Genomic DNA, 27631 nt, shown 5'->3' on the forward strand with positions numbered 1-27631 from the left:
GAATGGCATTAATTAGGCCTTCCTGAAAAGTTTGCAGGGCGTTTGGTCTGATGTCTCAGTTTTGCTTCAAGCCTCCCTCTTGTTCGTCAGGGGAGTGTTGGTGAATTACTGCAGGGCTCTCCACTCTCCATCACTTGTCTGGCAAACCTGCTTTTTTGTGGAGGCAGCCCACCATAGCATACTGTGATATTCCTGATTGATCTTCTCATTGGCAATACTAGTGATGGGTAAACCTTAGCAGTCAGGGACAGTGGGAGCTCTGCTCAATATAGCCATTGTGCTTCAGCTAGTGGTAAGCAGGGGGTGCTTCTTAATTAGGAATTAATATTCAAATGCTTCTGGGAATAAAAAAAAAAAAAAAAATCACATTCCAGCCTCTTTGGGTCACAAAATGTCAGTCTGATAATGGCACCCACATCTCTGACTTTACTTACTGTCGGGGGAGAAAAAAACAGATTTATCTCTGAACAAACTTAGTTATTTTTGTTTTTTCTCAGTCTGTGTGATTGTAATTAATATTAAGACACTCTCTAAAACAAGGAATTTATTATAATGCAAGAGTGAGGATGGCTTCTATTGACCTTTCCCTCTGCTGGAGTTTCAGTGTTTTAGTATGTGCTGCTTGCACTGGAAAGAATTTATAATCACAGGGCTGTCAAAGACAACCATTGTTCTCCCTGCTCTGAACATGTGGGTCAGCTACAAGTGCTTTCATATCCCCCAGAGCCAGGAGCTGGCAAAGAGTAAAGAGCACAACTGAATTCTTCTGAGGCATCGGGAAAAGCATTTTGCATATTTTTCATTGCTGATTGCTTGAGAAAGACATCCCTCTTTCATAACAGGAATTTCTCTTCAAGGTAGACGGAGGCTGGGGCACACTGCTTTATTATTTTGCCGAGCTGAAGCAGCAACAACAAATGCTGTCTGCTGGGGTCCTGGCCAGATACAATAGATGGGCAAGGAGAGGCGGGGGGATCTTTTGGAAAGCAGCAAACTTAAACCTGATGCAGGCACGATGTTAAAATTGTAGTGCCTTTGGCTGTGCTATGGACTGTGGACGACAAGTCAAGTTTCAGGTTACTTTCACTTTTGATCAGTTTATTAACTGGTCTATTGGAACTTTTTCTCAGTTCATTGTACTAATCTAATGAGAGTAGTTTCCTCTTAAACAGCATAAAACAAGTTTATTGCAAGCTTGCACTTTGTTTTGAAGGGAAAAAAGGGCAAAAACCAAGGAAACCCTTTTTTGGGGAGGAGATTTTTAGTATTTGGGAAGATGCTTTGTTTTTTTGGTGTGTAACGCATCTCACGAGTATGTCAGTGCCTTCTTTCTGAGGAGGTTCCTGCTGTATTTCCCCGTAGGAAACAGAGGATATTGAGAGCCCCAAGCGCAGCATTCGTGACAGCGGCTACATAGACTGCTGGGACTCGGAGCGCAGCGATTCCCTCTCCCCGCCTCGCCACGGCAGAGATGATTCCTTCGACAGCCTGGACTCCTTTGGCTCCCGCTCGCAGCAGACACCATCTCCAGATGTAGTGCTCAGAGGGAGTAGTGATGGTAAGTACCAGTCACAGTGCAGCACATGCACAACACTGTGACATAGAAGTAGCGTTTCTGGAATAAATGTGCCATTCAGAAGCTGCTCACAGCCTCTGAATTGGGCAAATCTGCTGGGAGAACTTCTCTGTGAATGCTGATCTGTGCTCCCTGAGGTGTAGATGACTTTGCCAACAGCTTACCTGAAGTTTGTCTCAAGGTAGTGCAGCACTGGGAAATGAGTTACATCATTGCAGTGTGGTTTTATGAAGGGAAGAGTGTTTTTCTGGGTTTTGGTGTAAGAGGACGTTATGCAGACTCATTTTAACTTACAAACTAGGCTGAAGCAAGACATAAAATTACAGGAACAGGGTATAGTGAATTATAGTGAATAAAATGTTTGCTGAAGTAAATGCAGGGCAGATAAAAGACAAATATCTTGAGAATGTCTGATACTCGGCAGAGTTTTGAATGCTGATGTACAGCACTTTATCAAATATCATATATCTTCTTATGGCATTTAGAAAATTGGGTAAATTAATATGTCCCAGCATCAGAGCTTTGTACACATTTGTGAGAGGACAGGCAGCTCTGGGCATACAGAATGGCTACTGCTTCTCTGCCTTTCTTTTCTGATTCCAAGAGGTTTTCAGAGGCTTATAAACACAGCATGCTGGATGAAGAAGGATTTGCTGTAATAGGTGTGGAGCACACATTTAGGTAACCTGTCATGAGTAGGATTCTGGTTTAGGACAAAAGAATGAATGATTGAGGCTCTTTCTGTGCAGTTGCATTCCTGACAAACAGATGAATAAGTCGGACTTCATCAGATGAAGTTATGTTGCACACTTGAATCACTTCTCCTTAGTAATGTTTTTTTTTTTTTTTTAATTTAAAAAGGAAAGGCAGGAAGATTTTTTTGGTAGGAACCAGATGTTCATACTGCTTTTGGCAGTTTGAAAGAAACTGGTGCTAATCATAACCGGACACATGAAAGATTTCCTGAGGTGATGGGGAACTCCTTAGAACTGGAAAGCTGGCAGGGAGAGCTGGTACCACAGTAGAATTATGAAAGAGCCCTGGGAAAATCAGAGCTAAGATCGGCTCTGCTGCTCTGAGTAGCCTGTGGTGTTTAGGCTGTTACTGTTTGACCATCCAGAAGTAGCTACTGGGGCTGATTCCCTGAAACAGCCTCATGGCCTCTCAGACACTGAGCAGAGCACAGATTCCACGTTATAAAATATATATTATATATATATATATATATATATATATATATAAAAGGCTTTTGTGCCTTCTCAAATGAGACAAGCATGGTGTTGGCAAATAGGAACACCTCACATGTCCTGATCAAAAATTAGACCCTGGGTGCCCAAGGAATGTCCAGTGTCTGTGCTCTGGAGCTGCTAGACAGCCAGTTACATATGTCCTGTAGATGATTCCTGTCAACTTCTGTCTGATTATCAGATGTTAGAAAGGTTTTGTGATTGTTTGCCACAGATTGTTTGCTAAGACATTCTATCTTGTCACAATCCTGAGTCTGTAACAAACAATAACAAGATGAAAGCCCACAAAGCTTGTTCTGAAAAATTAGTCTTTAACCAGGGTGCGTGCGGATGCTGTGTGCACATGTACGACTTGTCCAGCCAACACTTTCTAATTTATCCTATTTTCCCTGCTTACTACTGCCATAATTTCACAGCTGTCTCCTACAGCAGTTGCAGGTGAGGTGTAACTTGGCTGACCTCCTTTATGTTGAACCTCTTCCTGTGGTCCCAGCAGGCCAGTGTTTTACTCAGCTGTTAGTAGTTTTTGATAGAAACAGTATATTGGACTTGATGATCTTAGAGGTCTTTTCCAACCTAAACACTTCTCTTATTCTATATGCAAAGTTGGATGGAGGAAAAAATTTTGCTTTCATTACTTCTTTCTCCATTCAAATAGGAGCTTTATAAACCACATAATATTGTTGTGAACTAGAACTATGATTTCTTCCACTCCGAGAAGAAATAAAAGCCTGAATAGATATGATTTAAGTGATGCTAAGGTGATTAGTTTAGGTAAAAGTGCAGTATGTAATATTACCTTCACAAATGCCATCTGTGATTAGTTTCATTGTTGAGGAACTGCTCTGGTGTCCCATGGAGAGCTTGTCCCTTAGCAAAAAAACAAGACCAGTGGTAGAGTAGAACAGTTATTTAAAACACAGTAGAATCACAGACTGAACTGCCTTTAGAGTTGCCAGTTAATAAAATGCTCTGCTTGGCCAGCAGTTGTGTGTGGATCCTTTTAAGAAGGATCTTTGCATGTCTATAGTGTGTAATTGCTTGTTACTAGTTGTGAAAACTGCTGCTGCTTCTACTTGAAAAAGCAAAACAACAAACTTTAGATTATAAATGTAGAGCACAGCTGCATCTTCCATTTAGTACTTTGGCTTCAAGTACTTTTTTTGCAAATTTGAGCTGAAAATAATTTCATGAGTAAGATATGAATAATTAAAGAAGCTGTTTTTCTTTGAAGTACTCAGCTTGGGGATGCTGGTAGGCACATCAGTAACAAGAGGAATGTGTTCTAATTCCTCTGCTACTGTGGTTATCTATTTCATCCTTTCTGTCTGCCAGTTCAAGACTGGTTTTGATGTGTTACAAAAATAGACACCAGAGCAAAGTCAAAAGCAATCAGAATAGCAAATAGCAGTAAGGGATCTTTTTCTTATCTTTTACTTACTCTGTGCCCTGCTTTGTCTAATGACACTGCAGCCCTTCCAACCTCAGCTGTCCTCAGACACCCATGATTCTGTGATGGTATCTCCACTTTTTGTTTAGACATAGATTCAGGGTACCAATTGTGGTGTTAGTTGTCAAAGTTCTTAATAAAAATTGTTCAAGTGAAAGATTACTGACAAAAAATGTATTGTGATCTCTAACATTCATTTCCATTGTGTGATGTCTTTTCCTAGTGTTCCTTTTCACTCTTTTTCATCTGTCTCCAAGAAAATAATGAAAAACTCAATCTACTGCAAAAGCTCTTTGCAAATAACATTCCTAGCATATTTAGACCTCTTTTTTCTTCCCCCACTTTGAATTATACACAAATTTGTGATTTTTGTGACTTCATTGTTTTCAGTTGTTCAGTACGTAGCACAGTGAATTAGCTATTAATTACTAGTGGTTTGAATTAAAAAGGGGACACAACCTGAGTGGCTTCCCTTCACCCTAAAATGGGGAACAGCTAATTGCAGATGCAAGTGCTGCAAAGGGGGCAAGGACCAGAGACATCCAACTCTCCAGAGCTTGGAGAACATGCAAATGCTGATGGGATAAATAGCTGAACACATTCCATTTCACTCTTCAAATAAGGGCCCATGATAAGGTTATACTGCTGGGAGAAAACTATTTACATAACTTTGTGAATTATTTTAAAAGGCTTATGATGATGCAGGGAATCTAAGCTTCCAAAATGGGAAGTTCCACACTGCTAATGCTCTTTGGGGCATTTCTCCTGCAATTTGGGAATTTCAAGTCAGAAACTTGCCTAAGTTTCAGTGTTCTAAATGTGTTGTAAATATCAGGAAGTTTAGTTCATTTGAACAATATCAAGTGGTCACCCAGCTCTGCTGACCTCGTATCTTATTCTCTCAAACTCTCAATTTTTCTCTGCCAGTTTATTTTTTCGCTGTACTGATCTAACATCTAAATCCTGAGATCACTTCCCTCTGCCCTTGCACCTTTCCATCTGGGTATCAAGTCTCTGTCTGTTCTGCAGTGTGCTGGACTGATTGGCTAGGCAACCAGCGAGACTGGAGAGAGACCATTGAGCCTTCTGGTTCACAGCAGCAGCTGCTGCTCTCAGGTCTTGACTGAAGCTGATGCTGTCTGTGTTCAAATTCCTGTGTTAATGTGTGTGTAGGAACATCCACATATTCCTGCCATTCTGTAGCTATACAACATGGAATTTTTTTTTTTTTTTTGCTTCTGCTTGAGTTAGGCAGCTATTAGTCTAGGTTCAAGACTGTGAATCAGATCAGACATGCCCTCATGTACAACTAGGAGTCATCTGGGCTTTAGGCTAACTTCTGCCCTACCTGATTGACAAGTCTGGCTTAGTTTTAACCTCAGGTTTTTTGATGAGGCCTGTGGTTGAAGATGATTTTTTCAGAGAATGATAGAAAAAAGTTCACTGTGCAGATGTTGTGGCTACTACCTTCAGTGACTGATTTTAAAATACAAATGCAGGTAACAGTGGCTAAATATAATTTTTTGGTGGTGTCTTCTCTGATTTATAGTTTAAAAATAACCCAAACAACTGGATGAAAGTGAAAATAAAAAGGAAGTTTTTTCTCTTTCCTCACTAGGGAGAGGAAGTGACTCAGAAACTGACCTGCCACACAGAAAGATGCCAGATGTGAAAAAAGATGATATGTTGGCGAGGCGGACCTCACATGGTGAACCTAAATCAGCTGTGCCTTTTAACCAGTACCTCCCAAACAAGAGTAATCAGACTTTCTATGTACCTGCTCCGCTTCGGAAGAAGAAAGCTGAACGGGAGGAGTACCGAAAGAGCTGGAGCACGGCGACGTCCCCGCTGGGAGACAGACCCTTCAGGTAAGGCTGGCCTCTCCACGTTCTCCTCTCCTCACTGATGGATGGTGCTCTAACACTTGCCCAGTTTCCATTCTTTCCACAAGGTGTATGATGCTGTAATAAATCTCTTGCTGGTGTGGTACTAATAAGTAGTTTTTAGCAAATGGCGAGGCTAATAGAAAAGCAAGGAGTGGAAAATCATTGTTGTGATGTCATTATTTACCATACAATGCAATGTATAGATTCTGTTTGACAAGATACTGGTTAATGCAAGTAATGTGGATGTTTGGCTCAAACCCAAGGCTGGAAAAAGTTGTTCTGGACAATCTGTTTCAGTTCTCAAGACAATTACTGACAAATGACAATTAAAAGTGATGTTTTATATGTTTAATCAAAATATATAATATTTCTGCTGTGGGTTTTTTGTAAAATAAATGTATTTGTATGTTTGTTGTATTTAATACACCAGTATGGTTTATATAGCTGTGACTCTGCATGTTGGTTTTGTCAACTAATACTTCATTTTTGATTTGGACTAAGAAACAACTTCCTTTAAAGAGCATAATTATCTTCCCTGATTATTCATCAGAATTCATCCTTTGGCATCTTGACTTCAGCAATATGTGCTTGTAAGTGTGTATGTTTTAAGCACAGCCTACATTAAACTACCTTGTATAATTAATAGCAAAGCCCACCCTGAAACCATAGAAGAAGAACTGAATGAAACATCAGGACTGTGTGAAAAGGAGAAAGTGGGCTCCATGGCTCCTGAAGCAAGCTCCCTTAAAAATCAATTAGGCGTGAATCAAAGTGAAGAAAACTCCACAGACCAGTCTCCTTCATGTAGTGCAAAGGAAACCTCAGCACCCAAGGGGAAAGATGTGGAAGAGATCAGAAAGTTAAGAAGACTGGAACAAGCTGGCATTAAGGTCATGTCAGCAGCCCAGCGCTATGGCAGGTTAGCCCAGCAGTGTGGGAAATCGTGCACGCTTCACTACTGTAGGATTGCCTGAAGTGTGGGCTTCCTTGATCCACTGTGATTTCACTTCTCCTAACAAAAATCCAGTCTGCTAAGCACTCACAATTGGTAGTGAAGGTCTTGGTTTGAAAAAGCTTGTGATGTGGCAGCTGTGGATTGCAGAGTTGTATGATGCTAACTGCATTTGTTTTGAGAAATTGTATTGTCTTACAACATAATGTAAACAGGCTCCAGGAGAACTACTACACAGACTACTTGTCACCTTCCACTTAACGCTTTCTTGTATTTAATACAACTATATAGAAATCTATATTAAATGCCTAGTTTAGGTAAAAGTTTCAGAAATTTACCTTGCTTGTTGCTGGTGGGATGGTTTTGTTTACTGAACCACACTTTTTAGGTGGCTGATATTTTTAGCTATGTTAGTAAATGATACATTTATTTTTAATGGCAGGAACTATAAAAGCACTGTGCTTATTAACACATATACCAGTTTAAATACGTTCAGCAGACATAATTTGCCTGACTTTAGAATATAATATATGTAGTTATTCACTTTTTACCAATGTTATTTATTTTTGGATGTTGTTCAATTTGGATATTTCCTATTCTTTAACTTGAGAGCTGAATGATGTCTAGGTACACAGCCCATGCCTTTCCATCATCTCAGTCTCTTCTACTCATGGGGATGACCTGCAAAGTAGAGTTTTAGCTAACATGTCAGAAGATAAGACACTTATAAACAATCAAAATGGCTTGGCTAAAGGGTAAGCATCCAAATGTCCTCCTGTCCAAAACATTTTGGTTTGGACTGTGGGGTGAAATCCTACCAGTGAGCAGTTTATCAGTTGCTGGTCTACATTCTGGGCTTTGAAATGTATTAGGAAGAAATGCAGCTTGCATGTGGTGCAGTTTATTCATAGGTGCAGTGAAGCTGGTGTGCAGCCACATACAGATGTGCCATATGCAGATGAAATAGTCACAGAATATGTGCTGTCACATGTCCCCTTCTCAGGTCTACTTCACTGTTGTTGAGCTGCACTGAACCAGTGTTTGTGTCTGGCTGTGGGGTATTACTTTTGACAAAGCCCAGCACCAGTGATGAGGGGCTGTCTGGCATAAATGAGTTGTTTAGCCTCACTCAGTGTGCTAGTCTATTGGGAGTCCATAAACCAGAGGGGAATTAGCATAATCTATTCTGAGTCCAAGGCTGTAGTATTAATACTAGTAATGTGGTAATATGTAGTAAAAATGCAGTCATTGCTTGTGTTGAGCAGTGCAGTGCATAACAAATAGCTCTGTTTGCATTTGGAGGATGCTCACCATGTTGAGAGACCCTTTTCCAACTCTGTGCTTGATCTGTTTTGATGTCCACAAAGGAGAAGGATGTGTGAACAAATGTGTGGTTCTCTCCTAGGACAATCTGTTGTCCTTACAGCCCTTATGGAGAAGGGAGGAGAAATAACAAGTAATTTTTCTTCCTTGCTCTCAGTGGAAACGACTTGTGGAATTTGGCAGCTGGAAGGAGGAGGAGATGACAGTTTTCTCTTCCAGCTAAGGGTCAAAGAGCAGAGCATTGTAACCCAAGCATCACTGTAGCAAAGTAAGAGCTTGCTTCTGTGGATTGTAGGAAGAAACAGCAGAAAAGGCACAGAGGACAAAAGTCCGTAAGGAAAATTCTTTGTATGTGAAAGTGGAAGAATAGTGGATGAGGAGAAAGGAAGAATTTAGTAGTGACGCTTTAGGGTACATTTAACCATATTTCTTAATGTCTTATTATTCTTCTCTGAACATCTCTATTTTATCTATCTTCTTGGCATCAAGTTCAATTTTCCATGCACTAATGGCATTCAGCAATTCTCAGACTCTCTTGTTTCTGTATTCTGATTTTTTTTTCTTTCACCCTTCTTACTCCCTCATCTTTCTCTGATACCAGCCTCTCTTTTGTTTTTTCACCTGAGGTTGTCAGTTTTATTTTAGTTCCTTTGAGTTGTTTGCAGGCTGTTTCCTCTCAACTTAATGACCTCTGGAGGACACCTACTGTGACTTTTCAGTTCTACAAGGCATCTAATTGTTCCTAAAGCTTAAACTCAGTAGGGGACTTTTCTGAGTCCTGAACAGGAAAGATTTGAACTTGTATGCAAATTAGTTTTTGCTTGAAGTCTAAGTGCCTGTCTCCATTGCTGTAGCATGTTCTAGGAAAGAGCTCCTTTAGTTAGCTGAATTAGATACTATACAAATGCATGCCATAAAGTAATTCCCCTTCCCAAAAGAGTGAATTGTCTCTGTTGCATGTTGTTTTATTGATATGTGATCTTCCTTGCTTGCTTGTTGCCTGCACATTTGTCTCTTAATTGCTGTATTGTGTATGAAAGGTAGGGATCACATTTATGGAGATACCCTGAAAAGAAAATAATTGTATGTTTAAAAATATGGTGGAGAGGAGAATTTAAGAGAGAAGTGTGAGCAAGCTTTTATGATATGTTTGTTGAAAAATAACATGGACTCTTACCTTGACAGAGCATAGGGATCCAAAATCCTTCCATTGTTCTGAAATGCTATATAAGGATCCACAAGCCTGTATGAGACCTTGCTTCAGGTGTGCAAATGCCTGTTGGGAAACACCTGCTGTACCAGCATTTACCCATTTACTGTTTCTGCAACAGCTGGGGCTGGGTGTGCAAGAGCAATTTGCAGCTAAATCTACTATTTCATATTTGCTATCTATACCATGGTAAACTGACCTTAAAAAATACTTTTGAGACCATCATAAACTGTTTCAGGAGACCCCAAAATGTCACAGCTAGTCTTTGATTCCATGAAAAAAATAGTAAATGAATGGAAAATATTCTCAACCTAGAAAGTGATTACTGAAGTCTCATTACATACTAAAAGCCATAAGTTTCATATTGCAATGACTCATGGTTGCACTTTTGAGTACTATAACTCAGTATTTCTTTGTTGCCAAAAACACTACTCTCAGAAATGCTACATTTGATGCTCTCAAGCTTTGCTACTGTTGGTGGACATGAGACTGAAAAATCCAGCAGTTCTTATTCAGTAATTGCTTGGTGAGCCAGCTGTTTCTGGAGCTGTTGTGAGCCCAAATATTCATGAGGAAAAGGGACAGCAGTTCCCATTTGGAATGCTACTGGCCAGTGTTGTTCTGTTGCCCTAAGTGAAATTTTGATCCTTCAGAGAGATCTAAGGAAAAATTTGCCTTTAGCTAATTTGAGACCATACTCTCCACATCACTAACAGGGGATCCTGTGTTTTGCAGCATAAGAAGGCAAATGCAGACAGTTTAGTGTGTCCTCTGAGCCTGAGCCAGGCTGCTCTGCCAGGGATGGTTTATGGCTTCCCCATCATTTTCTCCAGCAACTTTGTGGAGCAGTACTTTCAAAGGGCAGCTGAGAATGTAAAATAAGTGGTACATGTAGTGGGCTTGCAGGTTTTTAAAATGTTTTAAATGCTTTTAAAAAGCAATCTTTACATTTAAGATAGTAGAGAGACTCAGAGCAACCCCTGAGCTATTTAGATTTGCTTTCTTAATGCCAGTCTGTTTAATCCTTTGTGATCCTCTCTATTTTACCTTGTATAGCAAGGTGTGCTACATGACAGAGCAAATGCCTGCAGAAGTACTGCACGGAACAGTTCTTGTTGCCCAACTTCCTAAAATATCAATATGAACAATTATATTTTTAAATGTGAGAGTTGCCTAGCTCCTGCCATCTGTCTTTTCAGTTTGCCTAAGAGTATTGACCCTTACAAGTTAAAATAAGCTTAATCTTTATGGGTACCAGCTGTCAAGTGTCTTTACTGTCATAATCTTCAGTAACAGCAAGGCTGTGTTGATAGCAGTTGTGTTTCTGATGAAGGCAGGTGGCAATATTTTCTGGCATGCCAATATCACTGGTGTGCTATCATTGCAGCTACTGTATGTCAGCTGGCACAGAGGCATAGAGGGCTTATTCTGTGGGAAAGGAAATGTTAATTAGGAAGAGAATCAATAAAGGTGCGTGTGAGAAGAAAGCAATTAAGAATACTACGGTAGTCAGCCTCCATGATTACTCAGATGGGTTTTTGGTTTTGTTGTTTTTAATAGACCTATTAAGAAAAATGCAAAATATCTGATATTTTAAGACTCAACAACATGTGCCAGGGATCTGATATTTGCATCACATTTCTTCCTTTGTTTGAAGTGCTCAAGAAGTTTAATACTGCCAGTTATGGTAATACATTCACTGCATCTTGTATGCTAAAATTTGTTCTTACTGGTTCTTCCAGCTATAGCTAAAATAATTAAAGGTCCAACATGATGACTTTTTTTATGTACAATCTTCGTGGATTTGCTACTTTATGTGATAAGTTTTCTTTCTAGCTAGGCTTTGTCCAATCTAACAGCAGCTTGGAGCATATTTGATTACCTGTGCTGTTTTTTTGACTGGACGTGATGCTGCACTGCCCTCTCCTCCTCTGGTGCATCAAGAGCTTTATTTACTTTTGCTCTGTGTCAGTAAAAAGCCAATATGTGAAGACAGTGGAAGCACCCCAGACATCATCCTTCGCAAGGACAACCCCTTCATGACACATTATCAAGGAAAGGATTCTGGTTCAGAAGATGAAGCAGCCAGCAGAGTTCCTGATTTAGAAAAGGATGACTTTGCCACCCGGAGAGCCAGAATGAATCAACCCAAGCACATAGTTCCATTTAACTCCTTTTTAATTGGACCCTATACAAGTAAAGAGAAAGGTAAACCAGAAGATGTTAAAAAGCCGTTGCAGATGGAAAAAAAGGAACATGCAAGGTGTGCATTCATGGTCTTATTCTTTCAATTATAATGCTTAATTTCACCATGCTGTATTGCTGTATAGGCCTAAAGCTGTCTTGGCTACAAAAAATACCCTACAGGTTAAAGTAAATGCTAAAGCTTATCATAAAGTGAACCAAACAATTTTTGTTGCAGTACGAGGAGAAGTGTTAATTAGTTGGGAGTGTAAATAAGATTTTGTTATCTAAGCCCATGAGCGTGAGTAGTGGAGAATAAACTTAGAAAATATGTTTTGCATCTCAGCACTTTTTCAGATCACTGTCAGTGCATGTTTTTCGATGCATTTCTTTCATCTCATGCTCTATTAATACCCTGCATGAAACACGGACCAGATGAGCCTTTAGTGAAGGCACTGAATATATATGCCTGCTACACTGCACTGAATTATGTTGCACCTGGTTCTAATGTGTGTTATGCAGCATTGGTTTGGGAAATGGATCAGGGGTTACAAGGCTTCAGCCTAGAAAATCTCTTCTTTCTTCAGCTCAGTGATACAGACCTTTAAGAAGTTGCTGAACACAAATATTTGCTGGGTAGAGATCTTTTTCAGGAAACTATTTTATTTGGGCAAACAGATGTGATTCTAGATAAAACCGTTATATAAACATTACAGGGAACCCTGACTGTAATAACTGATATGCTCTGAAAACTTCTTCTAACACTTAAGAGCTCTTTTCAATTTTCAAATGTCAAATGTGTCATTCAGTTGCTGGTAATTTGATTATATTAACATTTTCTAATGACTAGTTTGACAGGACATCTGAGGAACACCTAACCAAATTTTAATTGTCCAATGCTATTGACATGACTCTTAAGATCAAAGAAATTGACTTTTTGCTCCTATGTTTGAGAGCAAAACCTGAATTTGCTGTGTGAATAATATTAAAATAAGATATTTGTAACTATTTAAGAGAAAGCTTATTGCAGAAATGCTTAATTCAGTAATAACAAAGATTTTTCTTACTTGAGCTGGGAATAGAAGTTCATGTGAAGAAGTGGTCTCAGTAGTGCATGAATGGGGTAGCATAGCTGAGAGGTTTGAACTTCAAATGATTCATTCCATGTTTATTTCCTAAAATTAATGTGAAACTAATATTATAAATTCACTTTTATCTTCTTGAGCTCTGAATCTCTTCTTTTGGCATTGATTTATAATTGCTTCCTCAAAATATCTTTCCTTGCTGAACTGGAACGTGCATTAAATTAGAAGAAGACGGGTGCACGTGACATCAGTAAGGCAAACAGTTACAAGCAAAGAGAACCCACTTCTACAAAATGAGAAGACTGAGTCAGAGGAGGAACAGCAGGTGAAAGAGCTTGATAATGAGAGAGATGATTTGGCAAAAAGGAAATTGATGCAATCTCAAAGCCTCCTTCCTCAGCTACAAGATGATGTGCTTTTTGCCAATGCCTCTATAACAAGAGCAGATCTGGAGACCTGGAAAAGATTGAAACTGTCAGGGGAGCCCAGGTATGGTTTCTGCTTGTGGGCAAGATTGGCAGGCTGGGAAGCATGCTTAGTTTGCCACAACCTGCTGTGTGTGCTTGTGACTTTAAACTTGAAGAATGCCTTGTTGACAACCAGTCCTTCCCTATTTCCATTTTCAGGAGGAGTCCAAAAATCTGTACAGATAGGCTATCTGTCATGAAATGAAAGTGTGTCCATCATTTAGAGCACTATAGTAGTTTCACAGTCACTTTTCCTGTAGATACTCAATATCAGGAAGGTCCGTCTGTCACTGGCTGAATTTGCTTTGAAGCTGCTTGAAGTTGAACAGTACAAATTTCCAAGTGGTACCATTAATACACTAGCAGCTACATTGCTCCTTACCAAGCTGTCTTCAGGTCTTGGGGTGTTTTATACCTTGGGACTATTACCTGAGGATCAGCATCTTTACATTAATGTCTCTGTGCTATTTTGAGACCTGAGCTGATACATCAGCACAACATCGTGCTCCAGTGCTGTGCAAATACACCACCATTGTTTCTCATTGCAGCAGGGCTTTCAGGAGCCTCACTATATGGTGTTTGTATGGTCTTGTTGTTAACAAAACCCCTACAAAGGGAGCTACAAAGCAGCTATTCTAAGCTGTTTCCCTGAGGAGATGGTCTATAACCTAGGCAGGTGATTTGTGACTCCAGTAGGGAAGGATAACAACCCCTATCCTTCCTGTTTAGGTGCATGCCATTTTACAATCAAAGATGGCTCTCTGTTCTGGCATTCTTCTAACAATGTGGTTATTGTGCGTAATTTTAGCTCCAATAAATCAAAACTCAATCAGTCTTTCATCCTGAAGATATTAGCAATCTCTCTGTTGCTTTTGAGGTGATTTATTAAAATCAGGATTCAGTCTGCTTTGTTTATGGTAAGTGAATTGCCCTTGCTAGTGCTCCCATGCCACTGTCACTCCCTTGTGCCAAAATGTGTTCTAGTGTCATACACTCACATATAGTGTGGGGTCTGGGTGTGCGTGAGCAGATAAGGAAACTGTGGCTTTGTTAGGGTGAAGAACTGAATTTGGAACAGGCCATATGCTACATTCCTTGCCCTTAGGAAGTGCTTCCATGGATGTACTCCCCAAGTTTTCCCCACAGGTCTGCAGTATCTGCATTTCATGTGTCATTTGGGACTCAGTATGCCACAGCTGTTTATATCTGTGTCCTTGAACTTTAAAATAAAACCCCTTCAAAACCTTAAGAACACTTGTTTTATTCTGAGGGTCTCACGTTGGGGACATTCTTTTATTCCTCATTATGACCAGTGAAGAAGATTTCAGATGTTCCAGCAACCCTCTGCCACCAGCTGATACCACAGTGAAAGCAGTAGCCCATGATGATTTTGCTGTCCGCAAAACCAGAGCAAACAAAAAGGCTGGTAGCCCCAAGCAGAAGTTTGTGCATTTTGGGCCAGTAACTGAGATTGATCAACAGAAATGGGACAAGCTTGTAATTGGCAGAGCTTCATCCAAGAGTGGAACAGAAGAGGAAAGCAAGAAAGATGGTGTGGAAACTCTCTCTGGTGTTGAAAGCTCTTCTTCAAACACTGCTGTCAGTCTTGGGCTGGCTGAATACAGCAGTGGAGTACCTGAGCCAGAAAATGAGTCCAGGTATTTGGTGTGGTTTAGGAAGTGCTACTGAGCTGTAAATGAGACCTGTTCTTGCCAGATGCTGATCTGCATGGGAGTGAACTGCAGCATAAACCCAAGAGCTGTTTACGTGCACGGCCTCATTCAGAAGACATCTGATGTCTTCAGAGTATCTTAACACATTTAGAATGGCGCAAAATGCTGGGCGCAGGTCTTGCGAACGCTTGCTCATAATTTCTTATGGGCAGTGAAGTCACTGGTATCTCAGAGGCTGAGCTATCATTCATGATTTTTTCTGCTGCTTCAGTTCCAGCAGCTTTGCTCTGCTTGCTTTCAGCACATTAGGAATTTGTCATTCAGTTCGCTGGCCTTATTGATCTTCAAAAAAGGTTTTTTTCAAACCTAATGGATTTGCTTTCTTTTTGAAGATGGTGTACTGCTGCTCTCTGTTTCTGGCATTTATCTGGAGAAGAATTGTCTGGGTTGTTAACATATTAACAGATCTTATATTTCTTTGGCATTTCTTTGATCACTTAGTCTGTAGTTGCAGCAAGAACTTTTAATGAATGCTTTTAGCAAGCAATTAATTCAGCTAAGTTTGTGTGTTTATAAAACATTTGCAAACTGAGTTAGATTACTCCTTTTCTTACCTTTCATTTGACCTGAGAACATTTTGTCTGTCTCACCCTTCCTCTCATTCTCATCACTAGTGAGGGAGGAGTCAAGTCAGGTACAGATGACTCTTGCAGGAGAACTCCGTCTCCTGTACCAGTTTCTGATGTCATCTCTGAGGAACAAACCCCATGGAGTTTGAGCAAACAGCAAGAAAGTGCCAAGGAAGAATGTGACAGGACTTTACCAGATATTGAGAGAGATGATATGTTGGTTAGAAGGATGGGAACTTTTTCAAGGCGTACCACAAGTTCCATTCCCATAAATTGTCCTCCCCTGTCAGTAGCTCCTTATCTGCTGCAGCAGCAGCAAGAGGAGGCTGTAGCTCGTGAAAAGGATTTGAAGACTCTGCAGGAAGGAGAAAGGTCAGAGAACAGCAGCAGATTGCTCTGAGCCTGGTTTGTGTGTGGTGTTATCTTGGATCAGTCAGTAGTGCTGTCCCATTGTTCACATGGGCTTTAAAGATGTGTTTTACTCAATCATCATGGCATGTGTTTTGTTTTGTAAAATTACTTGCAAGAATGTATCCTATGAGTGTAAAACAGCCTGTTTTCTTTAATAATATTTAAGTACTTCAGTTGTTAATTGCTGTTCAGCATGAAAATATTCTTTCACGTTTTGGGGGGGATTTCTGTTGCAAACCATAGTGCTTTGTCTGGATTTTTATGCCAGCTCCCAAGTGAATAAGTCATTGCATAGATTTGTATGCAATTCCCAACTTCTAACAAATCACCTACATAACTGTGGAGTTCAGCATCGTTTCCTCTTACTCCTTGTGCTGTGGCTAAAGATGCCTTGTTCTCTAGCTGTCCATCATTCTCAGCTTTGTTTTGAGTAACAGTACCTCACATTGCCTGAGCAGCCACTTGCTGTACAAGTGAGCATTTTCATGGAACAGTGTCACTTGTCTCTCTGAGCAGTACTGTCACACAAGAAGAGAGCCAACAACAGCTTGAAATCCCTCAGCTGCAGAGTGATGGAACAGAAAACAAAACGAAATTTCCAGACCCTCAAAGAGATGACATGTTAGCCAGAAGAACTGGAGCTTTTCTTAAACAGCCTGGGCCCAGTACTAAGCAGTTCCTTCCCATGCCATTTTCAAAGCAGCACAATAAGCAGGGCACAGCTACAGAACTTGAGAAGAAAACCACGAGGTAAGAAAGTTGTGTTTTTCTCTGTCTCTGTTGGCTAGACCTGTGGGCTGTTTGTCAAGATCTCTTTATCAAGATGATTTGCTGGTGGCCCAGTAGTGGTTATTTTCATGCTTGTCCTCAGTTCTCTGCTAATTCTTCCTGCTCAGTAGAAGGCAGTTGAAGGTTTCTGGCCCTTTTAGAAAACTCATGTGGAGTCTCAGACCAGAGCTCTACCAGATGCAAAATTCTAACAACATGTGGAAACAGATCTGTGCAGCAATTACACTAGCATTACATTTGTAGAGGTTTCTGGTTAAATATGAGGTAATCATTACAAATGTTTCCAGCTAGAAATGGAGATGCTGGATGTAGTAGGTTGGATGATTGTTGATGGCTTAACTAGTGCCAGTGACTTCCTAAGAGCAAAGCTTTAGATCCTGAGATTCTTCCTGATAATGCTCAATGTCTTTCTAAACACCTTTGTTCAGATGTTTGAGGCTGTGTGAGTGTTGAAGCTCGTGATGAATGAATGATAACAGAGTTATCATTTGGTGGTTGAGCCACATGCAAGCAAGAGTGAAAAGATTCTTACTCATCAGCCTCTTCAGAGTACTTGAGGAGAAGGATATGCATGTACAGACATGGATGAAATACTGGTTTCATCTCAGCCAGGAGAAAACAAACCTGTCATCTACCATAAGATTCAACAGTGGTTTGGTGTTGAAAAGACTTAATACTTTAATTTTCAGTGGTGTTCTGGACAGTTTATTTTCAGACTTTCAAAAATGGTACAAGCATTTGACTCCTAAAATTATGGGGTTTGCTCCTGCCTCACTTAGCTTGTTCTGTGTCAGCTATTTGGGTTTGTAGGGGCTGTTTTTTGTTAATTTATGCTTCTCGTTATGTATGTGTGATTTTTGAAATACTGCTTAATACATCCCTTTACACTGCTGCCTTTGGCTCACTCAGGCCTGAGAAATGTCCACAAGTGTACACTAATAGCTCTGGAAAACCTGCAGTAGAACCACCACAAGAACAGCAGCAAGGGCAGGAGGACAGACTCCCACCTACAGGAGAAGATGACATTATTAGTACTGCCCAAGTGACTGATGATGGCAACAGTGAAGTCCACCTTGATCAAAAATCTAAGCTTCAGGAGGTTCCTGAGGAAAACAAAATGGAAACACTTTCATCCAAGGATGAGCATCTGCAAACGTGAGCTTTCTGGTGTGAATCACGCAGCTTGCAGACCCCTGTGTGCACACTTCAGAGTTCAGATTGTGCATTGCCTGGTGTGTTTTCAGTCCAGACTACAACACTGTGTGTCAGTAATACACATTTTAAAAACAAGAATTATAGTTGTGTAATGCGTTTTATTTTGATTTTAAAAAAATATTTAATTGAAAGCTAAGTGAAAGGAATGTTTGATTACCGTATATATGTTGAATTGCAAGAAAAGTTTACATAGAAGAGATGCTAAAATGTACTCTGCTTATTGAGAGATGCTTATTCTATTTCTCCCATGATTAATGTTGTAGTATTGACTTTTGCACATGATGCTCTTTTATGATAAATTCCATATATATATATATATATATATATATATGGTTTGCATAGCTCTGAAGAAGACTACAATTGTACTGAATGCTGCTGATTTGTGTATTACCAGTAACTTTTGTCAGCAATACTCCCCACCCTGAGGAAAGAAAACCAAAACCAACCAAAAAGCAAACAAAACAATAAAAACTCCAAGCCAGCCAGCCAACCAACCAACCAACCAAAACAGAAAAGAAAAAAACCAAAAAACCCCCGCCCAAACAAAAATAACAACAAAACAAACTACCAAAAGATAAACAAAAACAACTAAAATTCAAACAAGCAAACAAAACCACCAAAGAAATCCCCAAACACAAAAACAAGACCTACAAAAGGAGAAAGGAAATCCTGTGACTCACTTTCTGACTACAGTATTTGTCTCTTTCATGCTTCAGTTATAGTGGTACTAAGCACTGCTGTGGAATGTAACTGTTAAGTTTTGTCTCCATTCATTGCATGTATGGCACAATGTAAATGCTAAGACATTGTCTATTTTTAAGAACCATTTTCTATACACATTTTAGGTATACTTCAGCAGGTTTTTGTAATGTGGGGCATAAGTATGTGTTTAAGGAGGGATGGGTGGTGTCCTCATGTAGTTTGATCTCGGGATGATCAGGTAAGTCTTGTTTGATGAGTACATAATCCCTCAACAGTATGGTTCTATTTTGGTCAGCTTTACTGGTAGAAGTGACAGTTGTACAAATTATATGGGTCCAGTTGCAATTGCTACTTAATGTATTTATCCACAATCTAATTTTATATTTGGTCTTGTAGATTCGGCCCCAGAACTGCTGTGTCTGATGACGCAGAGTAAGTTGTCGTGTGTTCACAAGATTCTGTTTTAAACAACTTACACTGCATGCTTTCCCATCTTTTCTACTAATTTAAAATGCAGTTGATGCATCATTATTATTTTGCAGTGTTTTGGCAAATAAATTTTTCAGACAGCACTGAAAAATGGAATGCAATATGGCTTACATTGCAGTTAAAAACAATTTCTATATAAAAGTCCTTAAAAACTAAGCGTAATACTAATGTCCAGCTGTTGCTTAAAGTATTTTTTCCTCTTTTATTCTTTTATTTTGTCTTGGATTTCTTCTGAATTTCCATTGCCTCTAATCAGCTGCAGGTAAAGAGAGTTGGGTTGAATCTGGGTGTTGAAGAAAAAAATGAAGTGTCAGGAAGAACAGGAAGAAATAAGAAAGCCCATAGCAAAATAATATCATTGTAATCTTCAGAATAATTACCAGGAGGATACATCTTTAGCTGAGCCTTTATTCTCTTTTTAAAATTTTATATTCAATCCCTTCCAAGTTATGTTTAATTTAATAATGTACTAAATTTCAGTTTTAAGCCCTTCACCTTGATGCATCACTTTTCATAGAAGGAGTAGAGCTGACATTTATTATACTCAAAAACTTATTTGTTCATGTATGCATACAAACTTTAGTATGGAATAGGATGCAATGTCATTTGGAAAGCTCTTTGGAAGTATTAGCTATTTAGAAGAGAAATAGTTGGAAACTACACACACAATAATATCAATGTCCTTCTGTTCACAGAAATGCACGTCTGTGTCCCAGATTAAATCCCAAAATATAAACAGTATGGAGAGTTGTGGGGGTTTTATAATGAGTATACACAGAGACTCATATGCAATTTTTCACCCTTTCCTCTAATGATTAAGTTTATAACACTTGCCATCTCTTTAGGTTTTGTTATTTAGGAGTGTTCCAGTCCAATCCTGAACAATGCAACTGTGTTAAACTGAGTGTTCTTTACAAGTTCTTTAATACCTTTATGCTAAGCAAAGCCTCTGTTCTCTGACTACAGAGTAAGCATGATCATTTTCAAGCAGCAGGAATCTGTCCAGTCAAACGAAGGGGTGAAATAAAAAGAGCAATATAACATATAAGTGTTATACTTAACAATGGGGACACTCCATCTTTCTCAGAAAGCCTGCTTTATGATTGATTTTTTCATCTCTGTATGCCTGTATTAAATGCAATCATGAGAGAAGGTACATGGAGAAGCCTTCAAAGAGGCATTGCAATGGTCTTGGTGGTATAATGTGAGAGTAGCAACAATCAATAAATCATATTGCTTATTCTATACTGATTCTTATTTTGTTTTAGAAGGCAAAACAATTGATATTCAAACCTCATTGTCATCCTTTCCAGATGTGCTACAGTTTACAGAGCAACTATTTTCCTATACTTTCTAAGTTTTTACCAAAAGTAATACTGTGTTTTCTCTTCTGAAGACAAAGTATTTATGAAGACTCTAATAAAACTTGGCTGTCAAGTAGGAAAAATAAATTGAACTGACATTTAAAATACTTTTAAAATGTTTGTCAAGTCCCCATTGAAAACTCTAACTTGAACTCAGTCTTAGACTAGATGCTCTTTATTCCAGCAGCAACACTAAGGACTCTTTTATTAGACTGGCAAAGTTCCCTTTGCTAGAGAAAAACTAGATATTGTCATCAGCCCTGGTCTGTCTCAGGGTCCAGAAAAGGCAATACTTGGTGTGTTGCTGCTGACCAGGCCCATTCCCATCTCTCGAAGAGGGAGAATTCTGGTGGTACCCTGATAGTCCAATGTGAGTTTAGGCCCATAGTGAACTGAGATTTTTGAGTATTTCTTTACTAGTCTGATTTTGAGCCAGTCTGTCCCTTTTTATGTTTTGTTGGAGTTTCTTAAGTCTTAGTATGACTGTAAAATGGTAATGCAGCCACATAATAAATGCCTTACATAAAGATTGTTAACATATTCTCATAAGAAGGTTTTTTACCTTATCTCTCACTTTAAAATTAATTAATCTAAACATTGAAGTCCTTCAGATTTTTTTTTAATTCAAAATTTATTTAGACCTGTTAAAAAAAGAAATCGTTGCATGGTATCGCTGACAGCATCAACCGCAATATGTGATAATAAAGCAGTGTAGCTTGAAAATCCCAGCATCCCAAATACACTGTTGGTCTGCACAGTGCTTTTTCCCAGATCATTGTTAGAACAGCAGGTCTGGTACACTGGTCAGCAGAAAGGCCTCTTGCTTCAGGACAGAGTTTGTATACAATCTCTGGACCTGTGCTAATGGCAGAAAGTTAATGAACTTGAATTTGGTCCAGTTACATAGTCCTTGTCTACTTGTGTGCTGTGTGCCTGCTGGCCCAACATGTGGTTAAAGGGAGCAGTAAATCTAGTTCTGTTCATGGAGGTGTTAGTGATTGTCTGGAGTTATTATAGATTGTACAAGACAGAAATAGGATGAAATTATGTGGGACTCATAGTGAAAAGTGTCTTTGGCTAGAAGCTCAGAGTTTTGGCCTCTTTGATTCTTCCCTAAGGATGAACTTGTCAGAGAAGTTGATGTAGACCTTTCAGTTGGCCTTGTCCATGTACTCAGGAAAGGAAGTTTTTCTCCTCAGTGATTGCTACATGTTGGTCAGAGTGGAGCACAGTGCTTTGGGGTGGGACTTCTTCAGACTGCTGTCTTGGGAAGATACTGTTGTGGAATAAGATGTTGCTGCAGAGCTGAAGTTTGAACCCACCCATTTGCTTACCACTGACAATGAAGGCCCAGCAGCAGATGACTGCTGAAGTAGGAGGTTAATGTGGGGCTGTAGTGTACAGTTTGACTCCTGGCCAAGGCTAAAGCCTTTTCCAAAGAACCTTTTCTACTGCATTGTTAATAGTTATAAAACCTGTCGCTGTCTTTGTGCACCCTGTGAGACCTGCATGAATTCAGGGAACAGACATTAGACTTACATTAGGAAACCCAGGTATTCCTTCTAGAAAGGCAAGATTCTTCCATCCCAAATGGCAGAGAGTGCGTACTCATGCTCTGCTAGGACCAGTAATCACCATTTCAGGTCTTACCTTTTCTCCTACTGCATGGGAATGAAAAATAGTTTAAAATCAGGAAAGAGTACAAGGGAAGAGCTACACAACCAGTTTGACCCAGTAGGCACAAGATATCAAATACTGAGCACTAAAGGCTTTCTTAGTGTGAGTTTCAAAAGCTCTTAAACTTGAATAAACCCTATGAGAGTGACTTTATTGCGAGTTATGCATCTCCCAACCTACCTCACCAGTCTGCCAAATATGGCTGATGTTTAAACGGCAACACTTGCTGTCTCTTTAGGTTTTGTTATTTAGGAGTGTTCCAATCCAATCCTGAACAATGCAACTGTTAAAACTACCCACAGAAAAACCCAAATTAGCGTAACCCTCAGCACTCTCTTTAAGGGATGAAGCACAGTAATATGTTAACTTCAGTGTTCATACATAAAGGCATTAGGATGTTTTCTGTCCTTCGCTTCTGAGTAAATACCTACTTAGCAGGAAGGAATCTGTGCATGTCCTTTTCCATACACTGTCCAGACCTTTCAAATGTTTTCTTGAGAGTGGCATTCCCGTCTTTGCTTGCCTGAATACAAATGCTGGCTCATAAATATATGCACAGCTTTCCGTGAGTATTCACTTTGAATACTGTGGACACAGTTGCCCACAATTTTTTCTTCATTGGGTGCTTCTCCTGCTGGTTGGCTCATTGGCTCACGTAAAGCTGCAGGTGATCATTGGAGGACTGCTGTTAAATCACTTCATGTGGAACTGCATGGCTTTCTTTTAAGTTTGTTTTTGCTTTGAATGGCACAACTGAGGTCATGTTTTACTAATAATAGGTTGTAGAGGTGGAGTGGTAAGCATGTTATCTTTGTGTGAAAATCTTTATATAAAGAGATGCATAACCTTTTTTTCCCTTTAACTCTCCAAAGGTCAGAGACGTAAATAGAAAAAAACTATTTTTCTTGTCCTGGACGTCATCTTTTCCTTGTTAGGTTAGCTGTATTAATAAGTTGGTGCTGGTAGCATTGGATTTCTTCAAGGCAGAGAGGGGAGGAAAGGGGAAGGGAAAAAGTACCATGCAGTTTGAACTGAGTGTACTTCTCTGAGCTTGTAGCAATAGCATTTAGCTGGCCATGCTGTCCCTGATGCACTTCCCAAGCCTTCTTTTACCCTGAAATGGAAAATTCTGTCTGTGGTGTTAAATCAAAGTGATCTTGAAAACCCATTGGGCACAAATCTTCAGAAAGTAAAATGTTCTGAATGATAGAAGGATTTTATTAGGAGCTATTGATGGAAGTGTGAAATTAGTAGTGCTTCTTAGTGAGATATGAAGTTGTGGTTGACTAACAAAACGGGAAGTTGAGGAGTGTAATGCCTGAAGTGCTGTGTGGGAGCCATAGGGATGCTAACAAGGCTGACTTGGGGGCTGCTGCTTTTGGGAGCTTTGTAACAGAGCAGGTGACTGACTCTGCTGTAGCACCCTCATGTGGCTTCAGCTCTTACAAGCTGAAGGAATATAAGCCTCTAAATAAGACTGGGCCTGTTGTTATCTTTCCCTTTTTTAGGAGTATGAGCATGTTTGACATGAGATGTGAAGAAGAAGCTGTGTCTCAGCCTCATAGCAAAGCTCGCCATGAGAAGCTGCAGAATATACACAACCAGCTGAAAGAGGACGAGACCAGATGGCAAGATGTGAGTACACAACATTGTCTGCAATGCTGGCAGGCACTGAGGCCAGCCAGGCAAAAACAGGACAACCTGCTAAATCTGCACTTGCTGTCAAGTGCTTAAAATAATAAGGAGAGGGGTTTTTTTCTCAGTGGATTGTTGCTAAAACCATAGAAGTTCATAATTTGTTGTAAATCAAAGAGTACAACATCTTCCAGTCCCTCTGCCTGTTCACCAGGTATTTTGCTTTTTAAAGAAAATGTAAAGAAACTGTGATTAGGTAAAAAAGATGGAAGAACAACTTCTAACAACTAACAACTTCTAATTTTCTAATTAGTCAATGGCCAAAGTGACAAATACAAGACTAAATAGGACAGGGAATAAATAGGTCAGCCTTTTCTTTAATAAATTTGCATAGATACAGAAAATGTTAATGTTTTCCATCTTGTCCAAGCAAACAAATACCACTTCATGTTAGGTACACGCTGCTTGGTTTTTAAGGCCTTTCCAAACCCTCTTTCCTTGATGTGTTTTGTTAAGCTGTCCAAGCATTTGGCAATGTCTGCAGCAAATTAGCAAGAACAGAAAAAATTATCTGCAGGTAAGTTAGTATAAGGAGTTTTAGTTTCAATTCTGTCTGTTCCTAAAGGCTGATTTTAAACAAGGAATTTGGGATATTTTTTAATTAAGAAAAAATCACCCAAAACACAATAAAGCACATCTGTTCAAGTATGGTAGTTTCTCATTACAAGGAAAGCTTCTGTGAAACACCTCAGAGAGGTCTTTGGTAGAAAATTTAAGGAAAAGTTAAAAACAAATTGAATATACAGCTAAGAAGTGACTTTTTCTAGTAGAACACTGAAGGACTTCAGCTGAAAGGTCTTTATGTATGGGAAGCTGTAATTTCCCAGCAGAGAGAAGAATAAATCCAAAGGCATTCAAGAAGTTTGAGAAATCTGCTGTTGAATTGAAAATCCTCTGAGCTAAAGTTCTTACGTTTTCCAGGCCCTCAGCACCTTCTACCATGAACTGAAAGTTCTGAAGAGGCACTGAAAATGCCTTTATTAGAACATCCTCGGCATTCTGAGGGCTTTATAGAGACATGAGTCATGCTCTGATATTTTAGATGCCTATGCTATGAATTTGCCAACAATTAACAATTTTAAGGGGGCTTTAAATTATTGTTATTCTAAAGCATCAGAACTGGAAATTATAAACATGTCTGGTTTTTAGTTATGAAAAGAGAAGGAGGGCTTATGTTAGAAAATTTGCTAATGAAAACCTAATTTCTAAACAATAGACAGCAGTGGAAGTAGCTGAATAGAGAAATGCTTTGGTACTTCAATGAGAATAATTGGTAACTGAAGAAAATTATAGGCCTATGTTTCATGAAGGGGATTATAGACTGATATATGTAGGTCATGTGAGGAAATACTTTAATGAACATTCTCTTTAGTGTAACATCAATAAATTGTGGTTTTAAGCTAAATTAAAAATGATAATGTTTTTTCCTGATTTTCATAACAGAAGTTATGCTTGCAGTACCTTCTGCTGTTTACCAATAAAAATGCAATTAAAATATTTGGGAAACCATGAAATTAATGAAATAGCCTTTGAATTGAGTATGTGTTATGAATACCTGGGTTTTATTAAAATGAAAAGTTGTTGGAGTGCTTGAAATATAATCTGTATGCCAACCTCCTGATGTGGAAAATTTAATGACAAATGTTCCCTTCCAGTTTCCTAGGAAGTTATTTTTCTTTGCAGAACTTCTGCAATGGTTACTTTTTACATGTAAAATTTTGTTCCTTTGCTAGTTGGCTGCAAAGAAATTTTACAGTTTAGAAAACTTCTTTACTGTAATACTTGTACTGTGAAAAAGACCTTACTTCTGTATCCTCTAGGATTTGTGAATTCATAAAGGATGCAAGACATCACAGGGGCCCATAACAGGTACCTCCTGTGACTCTCTGGTTTAGTGTCAGGCTAGTTTTTCAAAAAAGGCAGAGAAGCAGATTCAGTCAATCTTCTGCACAATTTCAGGCAGGCAAATTCCAAAAAGACTGCAATTCATAGGCTTTTTACTCTGTCATCTCTCACACCAGCCAGGTATGAGCCACATCAATCCCTAATCTCTCTTGCTCACATCTGGATCCAGAGGAATGCAGAGTGGCCATGATGAAGAATTTAAATTTGGATGCTACACTGGATTTTTCTACCAAAAAACCCAACATCATGAGTCAACCATATTTGCATGTAGCTTAGCAAGGGCAGAGTTGGAAATATAAGCTCTCCAAGGCAGACAGTGCAGCTGTAGCTCATGGTGAATCAACATCCATTCCTCCAATGAAACTTTGCTTCCCATATGTCTGATTATTAAAATTCTTCACCAAACATAATCTTTTTACTTAATTTTCCTGGAGAACTGGATTTTGTCCCTAGTGTTGGCCCAAGTGAAAATGAGTGTCCTGACTGGTCCTTTTAGGCCAAATTTCCTGCCAACAACAAAGTAATCAATGAGTCTATGAAATCTTTACTGTATCCTGCTATCAGCAGAAAATTCAGGCAACATTTTCATTTATGGCATGACTTCCGTTTGTCATTGAAATAAACAATGCTGTCTGCAGGTAATGGGAGCCTATTCCACAGGCAAGGACAAGTTTTGCAACCAGTTGGCTGGGTTCATTTTTACTTGTGGCCACTTTTTAGCTATTTGCAGCTCTGCATTCAGGTGCCTTCCTTCTCTCACAGGACCTGGCTCGGTGGAAGAGTCGTCGAAGGAGTGCTTCACAGGATTTGATTAAAAAGGAAGCTGAGAGAAAGAAAATGGAGAGGTTAATGGCTGGAGAGGGAACGAATGAGCGCAGAAAAAGCATCAAAACCTACCGAGAAATCGTGGAGGAGAAGTACGTTGTTTTACTGGAGTGTAGTGGCATGTCTGAAAATGCTGTGTGCTCCACAGGTGATAGGTGACTGTGGGCAACCATGCCTGCAGGCCTGAGTGAAGGAGAGGGGAGGATGCTAATGGAGCAGAGGAAATGGCTGTGATTTCCAGTGTTAATGTGATGGTTTCTCTTGTGTTGTCTTCCTTGCAGAGAGAGAAGGGAGCGGGAGCTTCATGAGGCATACAAGAATGCAAAGACACAGGAGGAGGCTGAGAGCATCCTCCAGCAGTACACTGAAAGATTCACTATCAGTGAAGCTGTCCTTGAGCGTTTGCAGATGCCAAAAATCCTAGAAAGAAGCCATTCAGTGGAACCAAATTCCCCACTGAAAGACCCAAATCCTCTGAGATATTTAAGGCAACAGTCACTTCCTGCTCCAAAATTCACTGCCACAATTGAAGCAACCATTGTTCCCACCACTGAAGTAGAGCCCAGCAGTTCAACAGGACGCACATCTCCCAGCAAAAATGTCTCCAAGGCTGTGCCTATGTTGACACCCAAGCCTTATTCACAACCCAAAAATACACAGGAAGTTTTAAAGAACTTTAAGGTAGGATACATGACGTGCCCCAAAGTCAACCAGGAGGCAAAGAGATCTTGATTGAGTCATCTGAACATATGTTTGATGCAATTATGTAGAAAATGGTGGCAGCATTCTGATATAAAATTCAGCTTCATGCTCTGTGCTGCTTCTGGTTTAGTGGTTTCTTCATGTTTACCAGTCTTCTTAGAATCTTGACCTCTTC

The 27631-nt window shown here is 39.5% G+C and overlaps 1 protein-coding gene across 2 annotated transcripts in view; it reads left to right on the forward strand.

Annotated features, from left to right (window-relative positions):
* Window positions 1-27631, forward strand: part of LIMCH1 (LIM and calponin homology domains 1) — a 174422-nt gene that overhangs the window by 110463 nt on the left and 36328 nt on the right. Inside the window, exons 7-19 of one of the 2 annotated variants that reach the window (XM_064710318.1) lie at window positions 1363-1558; window positions 5892-6141; window positions 6806-7078; window positions 11617-11907; window positions 13139-13402; window positions 14694-15038; window positions 15728-16054; window positions 16610-16843; window positions 17792-18037; window positions 19196-19231; window positions 23838-23964; window positions 26692-26846; window positions 27036-27435. In XM_064710318.1, the coding sequence (XP_064566388.1) occupies window positions 1363-1558; window positions 5892-6141; window positions 6806-7078; window positions 11617-11907; window positions 13139-13402; window positions 14694-15038; window positions 15728-16054; window positions 16610-16843; window positions 17792-18037; window positions 19196-19231; window positions 23838-23964; window positions 26692-26846; window positions 27036-27435 (3144 nt within the window). The remainder of the gene's footprint in view (window positions 1-1362; window positions 1559-5891; window positions 6142-6805; window positions 7079-11616; window positions 11908-13138; window positions 13403-14693; window positions 15039-15727; window positions 16055-16609; window positions 16844-17791; window positions 18038-19195; window positions 19232-23837; window positions 23965-26691; window positions 26847-27035; window positions 27436-27631) is intronic. The other variant, XM_064710319.1, reaches the window with a different exon arrangement.

Source organism: Zonotrichia leucophrys, chromosome 4, assembly GCF_028769735.1.
Source record: "Zonotrichia leucophrys gambelii isolate GWCS_2022_RI chromosome 4, RI_Zleu_2.0, whole genome shotgun sequence".
NCBI classification, from domain to species: domain Eukaryota; kingdom Metazoa; phylum Chordata; class Aves; order Passeriformes; family Passerellidae; genus Zonotrichia; species Zonotrichia leucophrys.